This window comes from Canis lupus, chromosome 5, assembly GCF_003254725.2.
Source record: "Canis lupus dingo isolate Sandy chromosome 5, ASM325472v2, whole genome shotgun sequence".
Classification (NCBI taxonomy): Eukaryota; Metazoa; Chordata; class Mammalia; order Carnivora; family Canidae; genus Canis; species Canis lupus.
In genome coordinates this window covers 31,921,994-31,934,326 of record NC_064247.1, presented here as the reverse complement: position 1 = coordinate 31,934,326, position 12,333 = coordinate 31,921,994, and the positions used below count along the sequence as shown (strand labels likewise).

The 12,333-nt window shown below is 58.8% G+C and overlaps 3 protein-coding genes across 6 annotated transcripts; 2 read left to right on the top strand and 1 right to left on the bottom strand.

Moving 5' to 3' along the window:
• The first annotated feature begins 91 nt into the window (after positions 1-91).
• Positions 92-1,774, top strand: MED11 (mediator complex subunit 11). 2 transcript variants are annotated; one of them, XM_025428674.3, is made up of 4 exons: positions 95-280; positions 467-597; positions 717-822; positions 1,243-1,774. In XM_025428674.3, the coding sequence occupies exons 1-4, from the start codon at positions 196-198 to the stop codon at positions 1,341-1,343; spliced, it is 423 nt and encodes a 140-aa protein (XP_025284459.1). In that variant the 5' UTR covers positions 95-195; the 3' UTR covers positions 1,344-1,774. The 2 variants fall into 2 exon arrangements, with proteins under 2 accessions (XP_025284460.1, XP_025284459.1); XM_025428675.3 differs by lacking the exon at positions 717-822 and having other exon boundaries at positions 92-280.
• Positions 1,775-2,064: 290 nt separating this feature from the next.
• On the bottom strand, positions 2,065-6,350 carry CXCL16 (C-X-C motif chemokine ligand 16). Its single transcript, XM_025428780.3, has 6 exons — positions 6,175-6,350; positions 5,537-5,732; positions 5,144-5,282; positions 4,810-4,892; positions 2,820-3,263; positions 2,065-2,361 (listed from the first exon to the last, which is right to left on the bottom strand). The coding sequence occupies exons 2-6, from the start codon at positions 5,589-5,591 to the stop codon at positions 2,315-2,317; spliced, it is 768 nt and encodes a 255-aa protein (XP_025284565.2). The 5' UTR covers positions 5,592-5,732; positions 6,175-6,350; the 3' UTR covers positions 2,065-2,314.
• A 312-nt stretch (positions 6,351-6,662) lies between these two features.
• On the top strand, positions 6,663-11,571 carry ZMYND15 (zinc finger MYND-type containing 15). 3 transcript variants are annotated; one of them, XM_049110124.1, is made up of 13 exons: positions 6,663-7,278; positions 7,713-7,947; positions 8,037-8,192; positions 8,475-8,635; positions 9,098-9,250; positions 9,581-9,661; positions 9,804-9,920; positions 10,045-10,133; positions 10,223-10,318; positions 10,429-10,582; positions 10,661-10,719; positions 10,905-11,065; positions 11,274-11,571. In XM_049110124.1, exons 1-13 carry the CDS (start codon positions 6,693-6,695, stop codon positions 11,443-11,445), a joined length of 2,220 nt encoding a protein of 739 aa, XP_048966081.1. In that variant the 5' UTR covers positions 6,663-6,692; the 3' UTR covers positions 11,446-11,571. The 3 variants fall into 3 exon arrangements, with proteins under 3 accessions (XP_048966081.1, XP_025284449.3, XP_025284452.3); XM_025428664.3 differs by having other exon boundaries at positions 10,220-10,318; XM_025428667.3 differs by lacking the exon at positions 9,098-9,250 and having other exon boundaries at positions 10,220-10,318.
• Positions 11,572-12,333: the final 762 nt, after the last annotated feature.

Sequence of the window (12,333 nt, the reverse complement as noted above, 5' to 3'; positions counted from 1 at the left end):
ACCGGGGAGTGCGCACAACACCCTGGGAGTTTGTAGTCCCCCCGCCCCCCGCCAGGCGAGACCGCGCCGAGCATCCTGGGAATTGTAGTCGCAGCCCGAGCACGCCCTGCGCAGGCGCACACCGACAGCCGTTTCCGGGCTCCCGCGTCGCGTCTCGCCGAGGAGAAAAGCCCGTGGAGGGCTCACCGAGCGACGATGGCTACCTACAGCCTGGCGAACGAGAGGCTCCGCGCCCTGGAGGACATCGAACGGGAAATCGGCGCCATTCTGCAGAACGCAGGTTCGGGACGCGACGGCTGGTGGCGGGGAGCGAGGCGGGGCAGGGCTGCACCTGTGCCTGCCGCCGCCCCTCAGCAGGGATGAGAGGGCCCCCCCCAGAGGGACTCCCCCAGGTGGCCGCGGTGGGGGGTGGGGCAGGCAGCACGGCTCGCTCCGGCTAGCGCCGGCCCTGTCTCCTCCCCCGCAGGGACCGTGATCCTGGAGCTGTCCAAGGAGAAGACCAACGAGCGGCTCCTGGACCGGCAGGCGGCGGCCTTCACGGCGTCTGTGCAGCACGTGGAGGCGGAGCTGTCGGCTCAGATCCGCTACCTCACCCAGGTGTGTACGTGGTGGGGTGCTGGCCCCCTCCCGCTCTCCGCCCCTGCCCTGGCCGCCGACACCGCGGGCACCCCAGACCCCACCCTCTATCCCATCCCCCCATCCTACCCCCCTCCCAGCCAGCCAGCCAGCCAGCCAGCCGAGACCCGGGACTGGGTGACCCTTCCAGACCCAGCTTCTCCTTCCTGAAGGAAATACTTAAAGGTGGCCCTGCCCAATTCACTGGTAAGCGCTACGAGAGCCGCTGGACAGGGAAGCCCTGGGAAAGAATCTGTGAACCCTGCCAAAGCCACAAGAGTTTGCACTCAAGACACTTGACCTGACCTTGGGGCCCTGAAGTGGCAACGCCCTAAGAAAAGGGACAAGGTTCAGAGGGTTCTGGAGTCTTTTTTTATAACAGCAACCGCCCTGCATTAAGTTTTTACAATGTGTCAGAGATTGCAACAAGTCTAGGAAGTAGTTACTGTTGCCCACACTTGATAGATGAGGTTAACAAGTGAAGTGATTTACTCTAGGTCAGCCAGCCACCTCCCCAGCCTTAAAGGCTTCACACCCAGGGAAGAAATGAGATGGGAAAGCCGCTACTTGGCTGGGGAGATGGGGAAGGGAAGGGGTGCCTCACTGACCCATCTGAATATCCTGTAGGTGGCCACGGGGCAGCCCCACGAGGGCTCCAGCTACTCTTCCAGAAAGGACTGTCAGATGGCCCTGAAGCGAGTGGACTATGCTCGCCTCAAGCTCAGTGATGTGGCCCGAACCTGTGAGCAGATGCTGGAAAACTAGGCCAACCTAGCAAGAACTTGGAGACCACCACCGGCACTCTGGACAAAACCTGGAGACCTGTACAGTGGGCAGTAGGGGCTGCCACACACGTGCCCTACTGGACTGAGTATGCAAGGGCTGAATGGCAGAAAGTGGGAACGGAGAATCTTGTGAGACCAAGCCTGCCCACAGTGATGCCCTGGCTCCTCCAGCAGGGTGCTCTGCTCACCACAAAACTGCTGACAAGTTCAGGCAGAGGGGAGATTCAGACACCAATCTTACTTCCTCAAACCTTTCATGTCCCTACCCCAGGCTTCTTCAGACTGGACCAATGAACGTGGAGGCACGTTCTTTTTCATTGAAAGAGACAAAACAAGAACTAGGGGCTTTAATAATAAAAACAACAGCAATGAAAGCAAGGAGCTCAGACTCTCACTGGAACATATGTGGGTGATATGAACAGGGATTGAGGAAATAAAACCCAAGTGCATGGCACCTGCTGAGGAACGGTGGGAAGGCCCACCCCCGCACTGTGGGGGTGGAAGGAGGAAGCAGGAGAGGCCTGAGGCTGGGGAGGAACAGCTGGTGTGTGATGAGAGACTGGGACTAGGGGGCAGTGGGATCCTCAGCAGAGAAGCTGAAGCCAGGAACCATGGTAAGGGGCAAGGGCATGAGGGCAATGTCTGCAGAAAAAAGAGCCAATAATTATAAAAATAATCTTTAGTAATAAAATGCACATAAAGAATTCCTCTAAGGTATTACATTAAAAGGTAGACTTTGCAGGATAGCATAGAAAATAAAAGACCAGGAAAGCTCCACAAGAGGGCACTGGCTGGTTATTTGTATGTTAAACATCAGATAGCTACAGAGTGCCTATTAAGTGCCAGAGATTATTCTAAATTATACAGGACTGAATAAATCACAATGTGTACCCTCACAGGCTTCCGCTCTTAGCTCACACATTGGAGTCTGATGCCACGGGTGTGTAATGAAGCTGCAGATCTGAAAAAGATATGGAAATTAATATACCAGCTCTGAGATTAAGGAAAGCTGGGGGAATAGCTTGAACTGAGGAATTAGACCCCAAAACATTAACCATAGGACTTAGAACATTAGGTGCTCAATACAGATTTGTGAAATAAATGAATGGCCCCCACCGTCCTCCTCTGGTTCATCTCCCACTAGCCTACCCCAGCCACCATCCTGATGTTGCTCCAAGCCCTGCCCAGCTTTGAAGGTCAAGGACAGGTCCCTGGGCCTGAGATGGCTTCCCTCCCTCCTTCCCTATTCCGTAAATGTCTCTAACTGACTCTTATCTCATTGCCTATGGCCCACGGTGTAGACCGCCTTCATATTTGTCTGCCTGGGGTAGGTTTCGACACTCGGGAGCTACTGGGGGCAGGATCCCTGCCAAGGAGGCTATGGTCCCTGGAAAAGAGGGGCCCAGAGGCCCAGCTCACCTGGAGGGTGCTGCAGTGACTGCTCCCTCCTCTTGCAAAGAACATATAGGAGGACTCCGGTGAGAATGAAAATGATGCCCAGGAGGGACAGCACAGGCACCATGGCTGATGTCCCAGCCGTAGGCTCCACTCTTTTAATCTGCTGCTTCTGGCTCTCCCCAGCCTCAGACCCAGTCCTAAGACTGTGGCCCACAGTAGATGTAGCGATTTCACTGGTATGGGTGAGCTTTTTCTCCAAAGATAGTGTCCCTGCTGGAAACACGGGCTGCCTGGTGGACTGCAAGGCAGTTGGCAGGTATGTAGACCGCCAGGCGGGTGGCAGGTATGTCTGAGCAGGGGAGCCCATGTCTAAAGGCGCCCTTTCTGTGGGCTCAGGAACCTGGGTGCTGAGGGGAGGTAACTGCTCCTGGGGGGCCACACTTCTGGAATCAGCAGAGCCACATTCTGGAGAAACAAGAAGTAAGGAATCAGAGCTAAGAGCTGAGGATACAGGGGATCCCTGGGTGGCTCAGTGGTTTAGCACCTGCCTTGGGCCCAGCTCAGGGTGTGATGCTGGAGTCCAGGGATCAAGTCCCACATCGGGCTCCATTCATGAAGCTTGCTTCTCCCTCTGCCTGTGTCTCTGCCTCTCTCTCTGTCTCTCATGAATAAATAAAATATTCAAAAAAAAAAAAAGAAAGAAAGAAATGAGCTGAGGATGCAAAGTGAAAAAGTAGTTGAAGGGTAGTGGGTCTAGGTCACAGCTTAAGGCCCTGAAAAGGAAGGCAGACACAGGGGTGGGGGGTGGAAAAGGAAGTAAGCTGAATTCGACAGGGAAGTGCTGGGATAGGCTTGTGTCCAGAGCTGGCTCTGCTTCCGAGCAGTCTCATGCACAACCTTGTCCCTTGTCTCTTGACCCCACTCCCTGAGACACTTTGCTTTCAGCTATAAAGCAGGATTTTAGTACCGAGGGCCACGGTAGCTAGAAGGATGGAGTGCAATCCTGTAGGCAGGCCTTTCTGTAGCCCACGGAACAGTATGCACACCAGGGATGCTCCAACAAGACAACTTCAGCTGCAACGTGTTAGAACATTTTGTGTTTTAACGGTTGTGTATTTATTTTAGGAGAAAAATACAGCCGGCGCCTCAAATCTGTGGCTTCACAGATGTTATTGCTTAGGACAAGCTGCTAGTTAAGTTTTTCCAAAACCGGCTTGTGTACACATAAGAACTTAACTCGTTTCACTGTACGTGAATTTTACCTCAAAAGAGAAAAATCAACAATAAAGTGCTGATTTCTACTTAACAATACACAGTCTGAGATGTGTGAGGATGAAGTATGGTCGAGCCTGCAACTAATTTGGAAATACATCAGAAAATAAGGTGGGGCGCCCTGATCTGAGGGTTCTGGGATCCAGCCCCACATTGGGCTCCCTGCTCAGCAGTGAGTCTACTACTTCTCCCCCTCCCTCTGCTCTTCCCCTTCTCATGCACTCTTCTCTCTCTCTCAAATAAATAAAATCTTTTTTTTAAAAAAAAAAGGCGGATTGATGATGGATAGAAACATAGATGGGCGTGAACTAAAACGAATATAGTCAGCATGCTGTAAACTTGATATTGTAAAACACACGCATTTGCTGTGTTCTCTGCCTACTACACACATTACATAAAATATAAACATTAAAAAGCCAAAAAGCGTGGAATCTAGGTGGTGGGCCTACAGATGTTCACTGCACTGGTCTTTCAACTTTTGTGTATGTCTTTAGATCACCACAGTCAAACACCAGAAAACAAAAGCAGTGCCTTGGTTTCACGAAAAATATTAAGGAAATAAGAGCACAGGTAACAGGATGGATTGGCCAAAATCATGACAGTGATGGTGAATGACACGGGGCCAACAGGGACCTAAGGGGCTTTGGCTGGCACCAGCTACAAGAGGAATGCCAGGTGTCATTGGGAGGGGGCCCCTGCCCTGAAGACAGACCTCAGGCAGGAGAGGGAAAGCCAGTACCTTTACGATCCAAGCAGCTCATCAACTGTTGAACCCACGGATCCTTGCTGCCGCCACACACGCTCCGCATTCGTAGCTGAAACCTAAGAAGGAAGACTTGGGATTTTGACTCTTTCCTCATTCCAAAGACCTGAAGTCACTGCCAAAAGCAAGCAGGGCCCTTTCTGCCCAGACTGGGGAATTCCCAGGTGGTTGGGACAGGGAAACAAGGGCATGGAGAATTAGGGGGAAGGTAACCCTGAGAGGGGGCCAGGTGCCCCCAGGAGCTCCGGGTGAACCAGTGAGGTCCTGGAGGCCCCAGCAGCGCCGCCCTCCCGGTGCTCCGTGAGCTCACCTGACGTAGGAATTACAGCGCTGATAGACTCGCAGATGTTTTCGGAGATGAGCCATGAGCTCCGCGGTCGGAGGGGAGCCGGAAGAAATCGCTTTGTCGCAGTAACAACTGCCAGTGACGCTGCCCTCGTTGCCATCGCCTGGCAAGGGTACCGGCGGTCAGCGCCAGATCCCAGCTCGAGGGGCTCCCCAGCGTCACCGCGCCTCCTCCTCGGATCCCGGATCTGACCCCCAGACCCACAGGGCGCTCCCACACACACGCCCGGACCCGGGTGCCCCTAGCCTGTCCCCTACCCAGGGGGGGACCCCGGCTCCGCCCCCTGCTCCACACTACCCCGCGGCCCTTGGCGCCCCGGTCCCCCATTCCACTCCTCGACTGGGGCCCTGGACGAACCTGGCCGAGTCAGCAGCGCCAGCGCGGCAAGCAGCACGAGGGGCCCGGCCCCCATGTCGGGGGCCAGGCCGGACCGCAGCGCGGCGTCCAGCTGCTCCCTCCCGGGCCCGCCGGGACGCCGGGCAGCCGCGGCCGTCGGGGTGCGAGGGTGGGGGGTGCGGCGCGAGCTGGAGGCGCCCTCCTCCCGAGCTCTCACCTTCCGAACCGACAGCGCGGTCGGTACTGCGGGCCTCGCGGCAGCTGCCCCCCACCGCCACCGCCGCGGGGAAAGTCCCGGAGGCGGGGCCCCGCGCCCCCGCGCCCCCGTCCCCCGCGCCCCCGCGCCGAGGGAGCGGCCGGGAAGGAGCGCGCAAAGGCAACACGAGCTCGGCCCCGCTCGGGGATGCCCGCCCAGCCGCCCCAGGTCAGGCGGCCCGCCCGCCGCCACCGCTCCTCCCGCCCTCCGCCGCCACCACCTCCCAGGGCGCTTTCGCTTCCCCGCCGGGCGCCGGCACTGGGTCACATGCCGGGTGAGAACCGCGGGAAAGTCCGTGAGCCCCCGACGGGGGCGGGGTCTCGGCGGGGGGGGGGCGCGGGCTCCCGCGGCCCTGACGTCACGCCCACCCACCCCCATCCCCCCGGAGCCCCGAGGTATTTACCTTCGAAAAGTGGTGGCGGCTGCAGGTACCGGAGAGGCGGAGCGGCCGGGAGGGACTGGGTCCACGGGGACTCCCCGCCGAACCGGTCCAAGGCGAGGGGATGCCCCCGCTCCGGTTCCCTCCTCGCACATCCCGCAGACGGATCCAAAGTAATCCCCGCTCGCCAAACCCTTCCCCGTGGGATTAGCCCTCCAAATCTATCCACAATTCAGACCTTACTCTTGAGGGTTTGAGCCTCGGATTCTGAGCCCCAAATACCATCTCACTCCCGACTACTCATCTGAAACCCTGCTCTCCCACTTCCATGCCTGCCCCAGTTCTCAACCTGAACTCCCACCCTGAGCCCCGGAAAAGTAGTCTCAGCTCCTCACACTCATCCAGAGGCCCCACGTTAGTGAACCTCAAACCCACACCCTCCCCATTTGGTGACCCAGCCCCGAACCCCCCCATTGCCCTCTGCCTTACCATACACCCCTTCCTCTGCTTAGTCTGGGCCCAGACCCCGTGCCCCTGAAGACATGGAGTTTGTGTCTGGATACAGAGATGAGTTCCTTGATTTCGCTGCCCTCCTGTTTGGCTGGTTCCGAAAGTTCGCTGCAGAGCGCGGGGCTGTGGGGGCCAGCCTTGAGAGCCGCTGGCGCCAGCTGGAGGCTCAGATCAGAAGACTGCCCCAGGACCCTGCCCTTTGGGTGCTCCATGTATTGCCCAACCGTAGTGTAGGCATCAGCCTGGGGCAAGGGGCAGAGCCGGGCCCTGCACCAGGCCTGGGTGCTGCCTGCTTCCTGGGAGACGAGCCCCCACTGCACCTGCGAGACCTAAGCCCCTATGTCAGCTTTGTCAGCCTGGAGGAAGGGGAGGAAGCAGAGGAGGAGGAGGAAGAGGAAGAGAATAGAGAGGAGGAGGGTACAGGTGTGGAGAAGGTAGATCCGGAGGAGGATGGGGAGCCGGGCCCCACCAGCAGGGAGTCCCCCCAGGAAGCAAACCCTCCAGGGGAGACCGAGGAGGCTGAGCAGGAGGCAGGAGGCAGAGGCAGCGAGGAAGGCTGCCGAGAGGACAAGGCTGAGGAAGAAGCGGGCCCTGACAGGAGGAAGGGGCGGAGAAGCGGTAAGATCCTGGGGCTGCCCTGTCTGACCCCTGCCTAGACATTCTCCCCTTTGGAAGACCTCCTCTACCATGCAGCCCGGCCAGGAGTCACCAGTGGGTGGCCTGCTGGCCAAGCTGGCCCAAAAGGTGTTTTCATTGACTCGCAGTGGTTTTTGTTTTTCAAACTTTGAGCCAACATTTATACAATGAAAGAAAAAAAAAAAAAGATTCCAGAAGTCAAAGGAAAACTTTCAAGTTCCAGCAGCAGGCCAACACTTCTGTGTGGCGCAGGTGGCAGCACCGTGTAGCAAGTATCCTCTTTCCATGAGGCATCCCCTCTCTACCCGTTCCCCTCTGTTCATTTAGTTGACCCGCCTAACTCCTGTAGGCATGATTTTCATACCTTTGACTCTGCCCATCTTTGCCACTCCCCACCTCTGACTTTCCTTCCCCAGAGGCTGCCCCCCTGCACCTTTCCTGCCTCTTACTGGTGACGGATGAACATGGCACCATCTTGGGCATTGACCTGCTAATGGATGGAACCCAGGGGAGTGCATGCAAGGGCTCAGGGACAGAGAACCTGGCCCCTCGCGCCTATGCCCTCCTCTGCCACAGCATGGCCTGCCCCATGGGCTCCGGAGACCCTCGAAAGCCCCGACAGCTTACTGTGGGAGACGCCCAACTGCATCGGTACAGAAATCTGGTATCTGAGGTTGGGGACACCTAGGGGTCTGGACTCCAGAGCCCACCAGACTGACACTGCCTCCACCCCCATTCAGAGAGTTGGAGAGTCTGGTCCCAAAGCTGGGAGTGAAGTTAGCCAAGACACCTATGCGGACGTGGGGTCCCCGGCCGGGCTTCACATTTGCCTCCCTCCAGGCTCAAACCTGCCATGTTTGTCACAGGCACAGCTTTGAAGTGAAGCTGACACCTTGGTGAGCTGCCTGAAAGGTGGGGGGGGGGGGGGGAGAAGGAAGGAGACCCCAACAGTCAGGGCAAGCTGAGAAAGCTGGTTGGCGAAGGTGGGTGGGGTGGGGTGGGGCTACCAGACAGGTGTTAGAGACCTGGGAGTCAGAGGAGGAAGAAAGCAAGCTGTTAGGAGCAGAGTATAGAGAAAAACAGACTGAACGATACATGGGCAGTGGCGGGGCAGACAAACAGCAGACGGAAGACCTACAGAGATTAATCCTGGGTGCCCACCACCCCTGTGACCCCAGCCCCCAGTGTAGTGCCGTCTTGTACTGTGGAGAGGCCTGTCTCCGGGCCGACTGGCGGCGATGCCCAGATGATGTGAGCCATCAATTTTGGTGTCCAAGGCTTGCAGCCTTCATGGAGCGGGCTGGAGAACTGGCAACCCTGCCTTTTACCTACACTGCAGGTACCACAGGAGATGGGAATGGGGGAGAAAGTGAAACCAGGTGTTGGGGGCTGCAGGCCAGGTTCTGGGCCTGCAGGAGACATGTCTGGGGCTGGATCCCAGGTGTAATGCCTGGATGCTGGGGATTTAGGGCTGGGGGCCCAAGTCCTGGGGCTGCACACCGGATCTGGAGCTGAGGATTGCATGTCTGCACCCCTGAAAGAGCCCAGGGGGTGCAGGAGCAGGGGTGCAGGCGCTTGCTGCCCAGCTGCACCAGGAACTGGTGACCAGAAACAAATCATGAATTGTTACAAAGATTCTGTGGGCTCAGTGCCCGCTACGCTGTAGACACTCAGAAATATTCATTCTCTCCAGGCCTAGAATCAGGTTCAGACCCAGGGGCCATGAGAGAAACTGAGATGATCTATATCTGGGGTCCTAGCCCCCAGACCCTCCTCAAACCCTCCCTTCCTCCTTCCCCAGAAGTGACCAGTGAAAGCTTCAACAAGGAGGCCTTTCTGGCCTCACGGGGCCTCACTCGTGGCTACTGGACCCAGCTCAGCATGCTGATTCCAGGCCCTGGCACCCCCAGGCACCCCCGGGCCAGCACACCAGCCCTCAGCCTTCTTCTCAGTGGTTTGTGGGGCCTCTCTTCAGGCATGGGCCCCTCAGCCTAGAGAGAAGGATGGGGGAGAAAACAGTTGTCTGGGTCCTAGGTCACACCTCCACCCTATACACCCAACTCTACCACCACCACCACCAGAGCCATTTCAGGCCTTGCCCCAGTTCTCAAAGAAGTCACCCCTGCCCACCCCGTCCAAAAGCCCCATCCACAGGGAACCTCCCATTCCTCTTGCTGTAGCTTCAGGGAATACAGCTCCTTTGGGAGGAAGAGGGGGTTGGGCCGGGTAACACCATGTTACCCATGATCCCTGACACCATGATCCTCTTCTTTCATCCTTTCAGGAGATCCCTATCAGCTTCTCCAGGGAGATGGGCCTGCCCTCATGCCTCCTGTGCCCCCAGATCCACCCAGGGGCCTCTTTGGTGAGCTGGAGGGGCCCTTCAAGAGCTAGCAGACAGGGTTGGAGGGCCAGCAGTCTGAATGGCTGTGACGAAGGGATGCTATTAGACAGGACAGGGCTGAGATCCAGGCCCGCTCAGTCCCCCAGTAACCCACTCTCCCCAGGCTCGTGGCAGGATTACTACACGTGGAGAGGCCTCAGCTTGGACTCCCCCATGGCTGTGCTTCTCACCTACCCATTGACCGTGTACTACGTCATCACCCACCTGGTGCCCCAGTCCTGTAAGGAGAGCAGAGCAGGGGGAGATGTGCTGGGGACATAGTGGTGGGAGGTGGGCGGGGGGCCACAGGGGGATAAGAGGAAGGAGGGGAGGCCCTCTTCTTAAGTGGCCAGCTTCTCACCCAGTCCCTGAGCTCAACATCCAGAACAAGCAGTCACTAAAAATCCACGTGGTGGAGGCCGGGAAGGAGTTTGATCTAGTCATGGTGTTTTGGGTAAGTCCCTCCAGGACAGAAGTGGCACTTGGGTGTGGAGATGGACGTGTTGGGGGGGTACCTGAGCTGTCCTCTCTGTCCTTCAGGAGCTCCTGGTCTTGCTCCCGCACATGGCCCTGGAGCTGCAGTTTGTGGGTGACGGCCTGCCCCTTGACAGTGACCAGCAGCATTTTACCCTGCAAAGGGTGAGGACTGGGGGCTGCCCTCCTACCTCCTGCTCTCCCCTGTCTTGCCTTCCGCATGGCCCAGTCCCCTAACTTCCAGCCATCTCTCCTCTCTGCTCCTGGCTTCCTAGGATGGCCCAGAGGTTTCTGTTCGTCCTGGTTCCGGAGTGTCTGCGCGGCTCAGCTCCGGGACTAAGGAGAAGGGGGGCCGCAGGGACCTGCAGATCAAGGTGTCCGCTAGGCCCTACCACCTGCTCCAGGGGCCCAAGCCTGACCTGGTCATCGGTAAGAGTTGGGGGTAGGAGTGTGGGGACTGGGACAAGGCCACCCGCGACCTTCTGTCCACTCCCCCTCTGTCTGCAGGATTTAACTCCGGCTTCGGTCTCAAGGACACTTGGCTGAGCTCGCTGCCCCGGCTGCAGGTGGGGGATGGCCCAAAAGGGACCCGTTCTCCCCTCCTGCCTCGAACCTGCTTTGCCCCCTTCATCCCATCCTTTGCTCCAGACCCGGGGCGTGCCCCGGGGCCCCCCAGACCCGGTGTGTCTGTCTGCGCCCCTGGCGCCTGGGGAGGGGCTGGGCGGAGAGTCAGAGGCCCCGCCCGCTGCAGTCCCTCCGAGTGCCGGCCTTCTTCACCGAGAGCAGCGAGTACGGCTGTGTGATGGACGACCAGACCATGGCGGTGGCCACGGGCGGGGGCACCAGCCCCCCGCGGCCCAACCCCTTCCGCTCCCCCTTTCGCCTCCGAGCGGCCGACAACTGCATGCCCTGGTAAGGCCCGGGGCCCGCGCGGGGTCCTCCGCCCTCCGGGTAGCCCTCTCACTCCGGCGACCCCTTGCCCCCCTCCGCGGGTCTCGAACGCGCGCACACACAGCCGACGGGATCCAGCTCCCGGGACCCGGGCCGGCCGGCCCCCGCCGAGCCCCGCCCATCAGCCCCGCCCCCCGCCCCCGCCCCTGACGACGCCCCGCCTCCTCAGGTACTGCAACGCCTTCATCTTCCACCTGGTGTACAAGCCCCCGCAGGGCAGCGGAGCCCGCCCGGCGCCCGGCCCAGCGCCCCCGGCCCCGACCCCCGCCGCGCCCCCCGCCCCCGCCCGCCGGCGCCGCGGGGAAAAGAAACCCGGGCGGGGGTCCCGCCGGCGCAGGTGAGGGCCCAGGGTGGCCGCCCAGCCCTCCCCAGCACGCCCTCGGAGGGAGAACTGAAACGCGCAGGGCCAGGGGGAGGCGGGTTGGCGGAACTCGCAGAGGTAAATAAAAGTACTTGTTTGAAACCACTGAGTCACGAGCCCTCTGGTTATACGCCCGTACCCGGGTCATTAAACGTGGAGCGGAGAGGAGGATTTGGGGCTGACTCCTTTTCCTCCAGCTCCTGTCAGCCCCTCCCCGGCTGTCCCGTCTTCCGTGCGGCTCCGACCCTCTCTGATGACCCTAAACTCCTGGTGCATGTGTGTAAGTCATCGTAGGCCTCAGTAGGGCAGCCTGGGTGGCTCAGGTCATGAAACCCGGGGTCCTGGGATGGAGCTCAGTAGGGCAGCCTGGGTGGCTCAGGTCATGAAACCCAGGGTCCTGGGATGGAGCCCCACCTCCGGCTCCTGGCTCAGCCTGCTTGTGAGTGCTCTCTCTCTCTCTCTCTGTCAAATAAGTCAATAAAAACTTTAAAAATAAAAACTGGAGGCCCCAGTAACCCTCATGGACTCACGCCAAGGCAAAGCAAGACCCAGAAGCAGACAGAGGCTTCTCCTTACGAGGATGCACACAAGCTCCTAGGGATGCACAAACCATGGTTTAGGGGGCCGCGGAAGGCCCCAAGCCACCCAACCGTGGGCCATCCTTGTCTCCACCTTCCACCTCTCCTTTCTCATACTTCTGCTGAGTCATGCTGCTCAAGTCACTTGGATCCGCCAGTTCATGTCCACTCTCACTGCCCACTCTCCATTTCAAGCAGAGAATTCCTTCTACCACGTTGCCGTCCTGCCTAAATCCCTCGGGTTACTTTGTTCCACTCTTAAAATCCCGAGTATGGGCTGGGCATAAGTG

What these genes read in the sequence shown, in the direction of transcription:
- MED11 (XM_025428674.3), top strand. Translation starts at nt 196, where the DNA reads ATGGCTACCTACAGCCTGGCGAACGAGAGGCTCCGCGCCCTGGAGGAC. An exon ending in AGATCCGCTACCTCACCCAG is followed by an intron (nt 598 to 716) that starts GTGTGTACGTGG and finishes CCCCCCTCCCAG; the next exon opens with CCAGCCAGCCAGCCAGCCAG. An exon ending in TGGCCCTGCCCAATTCACTG is followed by an intron (nt 823 to 1,242) that starts GTAAGCGCTACG and finishes AATATCCTGTAG; the next exon opens with GTGGCCACGGGGCAGCCCCA.
- CXCL16 (XM_025428780.3), bottom strand. Translation starts at nt 5,591, where the DNA reads ATGGGGGCCGGGCCCCTCGTGCTGCTTGCCGCGCTGGCGCTGCTGACT. An exon ending in GAGCTGCTTGGATCGTAAAG is followed by an intron (nt 3,264 to 4,809) that starts GTACTGGCTTTC and finishes TTGTTTCTCCAG; the next exon opens with AATGTGGCTCTGCTGATTCC. An exon ending in GTCACTGCAGCACCCTCCAG is followed by an intron (nt 2,362 to 2,819) that starts GTGAGCTGGGCC and finishes TATCTTTTTCAG; the next exon opens with ATCTGCAGCTTCATTACACA.
- ZMYND15 (XM_025428664.3), top strand. Translation starts at nt 6,693, where the DNA reads ATGGAGTTTGTGTCTGGATACAGAGATGAGTTCCTTGATTTCGCTGCC. An exon ending in GAAGTGAAGCTGACACCTTG is followed by an intron (nt 8,193 to 8,474) that starts GTGAGCTGCCTG and finishes CTGTGACCCCAG; the next exon opens with CCCCCAGTGTAGTGCCGTCT. An exon ending in GCCGACAACTGCATGCCCTG is followed by an intron (nt 11,066 to 11,273) that starts GTAAGGCCCGGG and finishes CCGCCTCCTCAG; the next exon opens with GTACTGCAACGCCTTCATCT.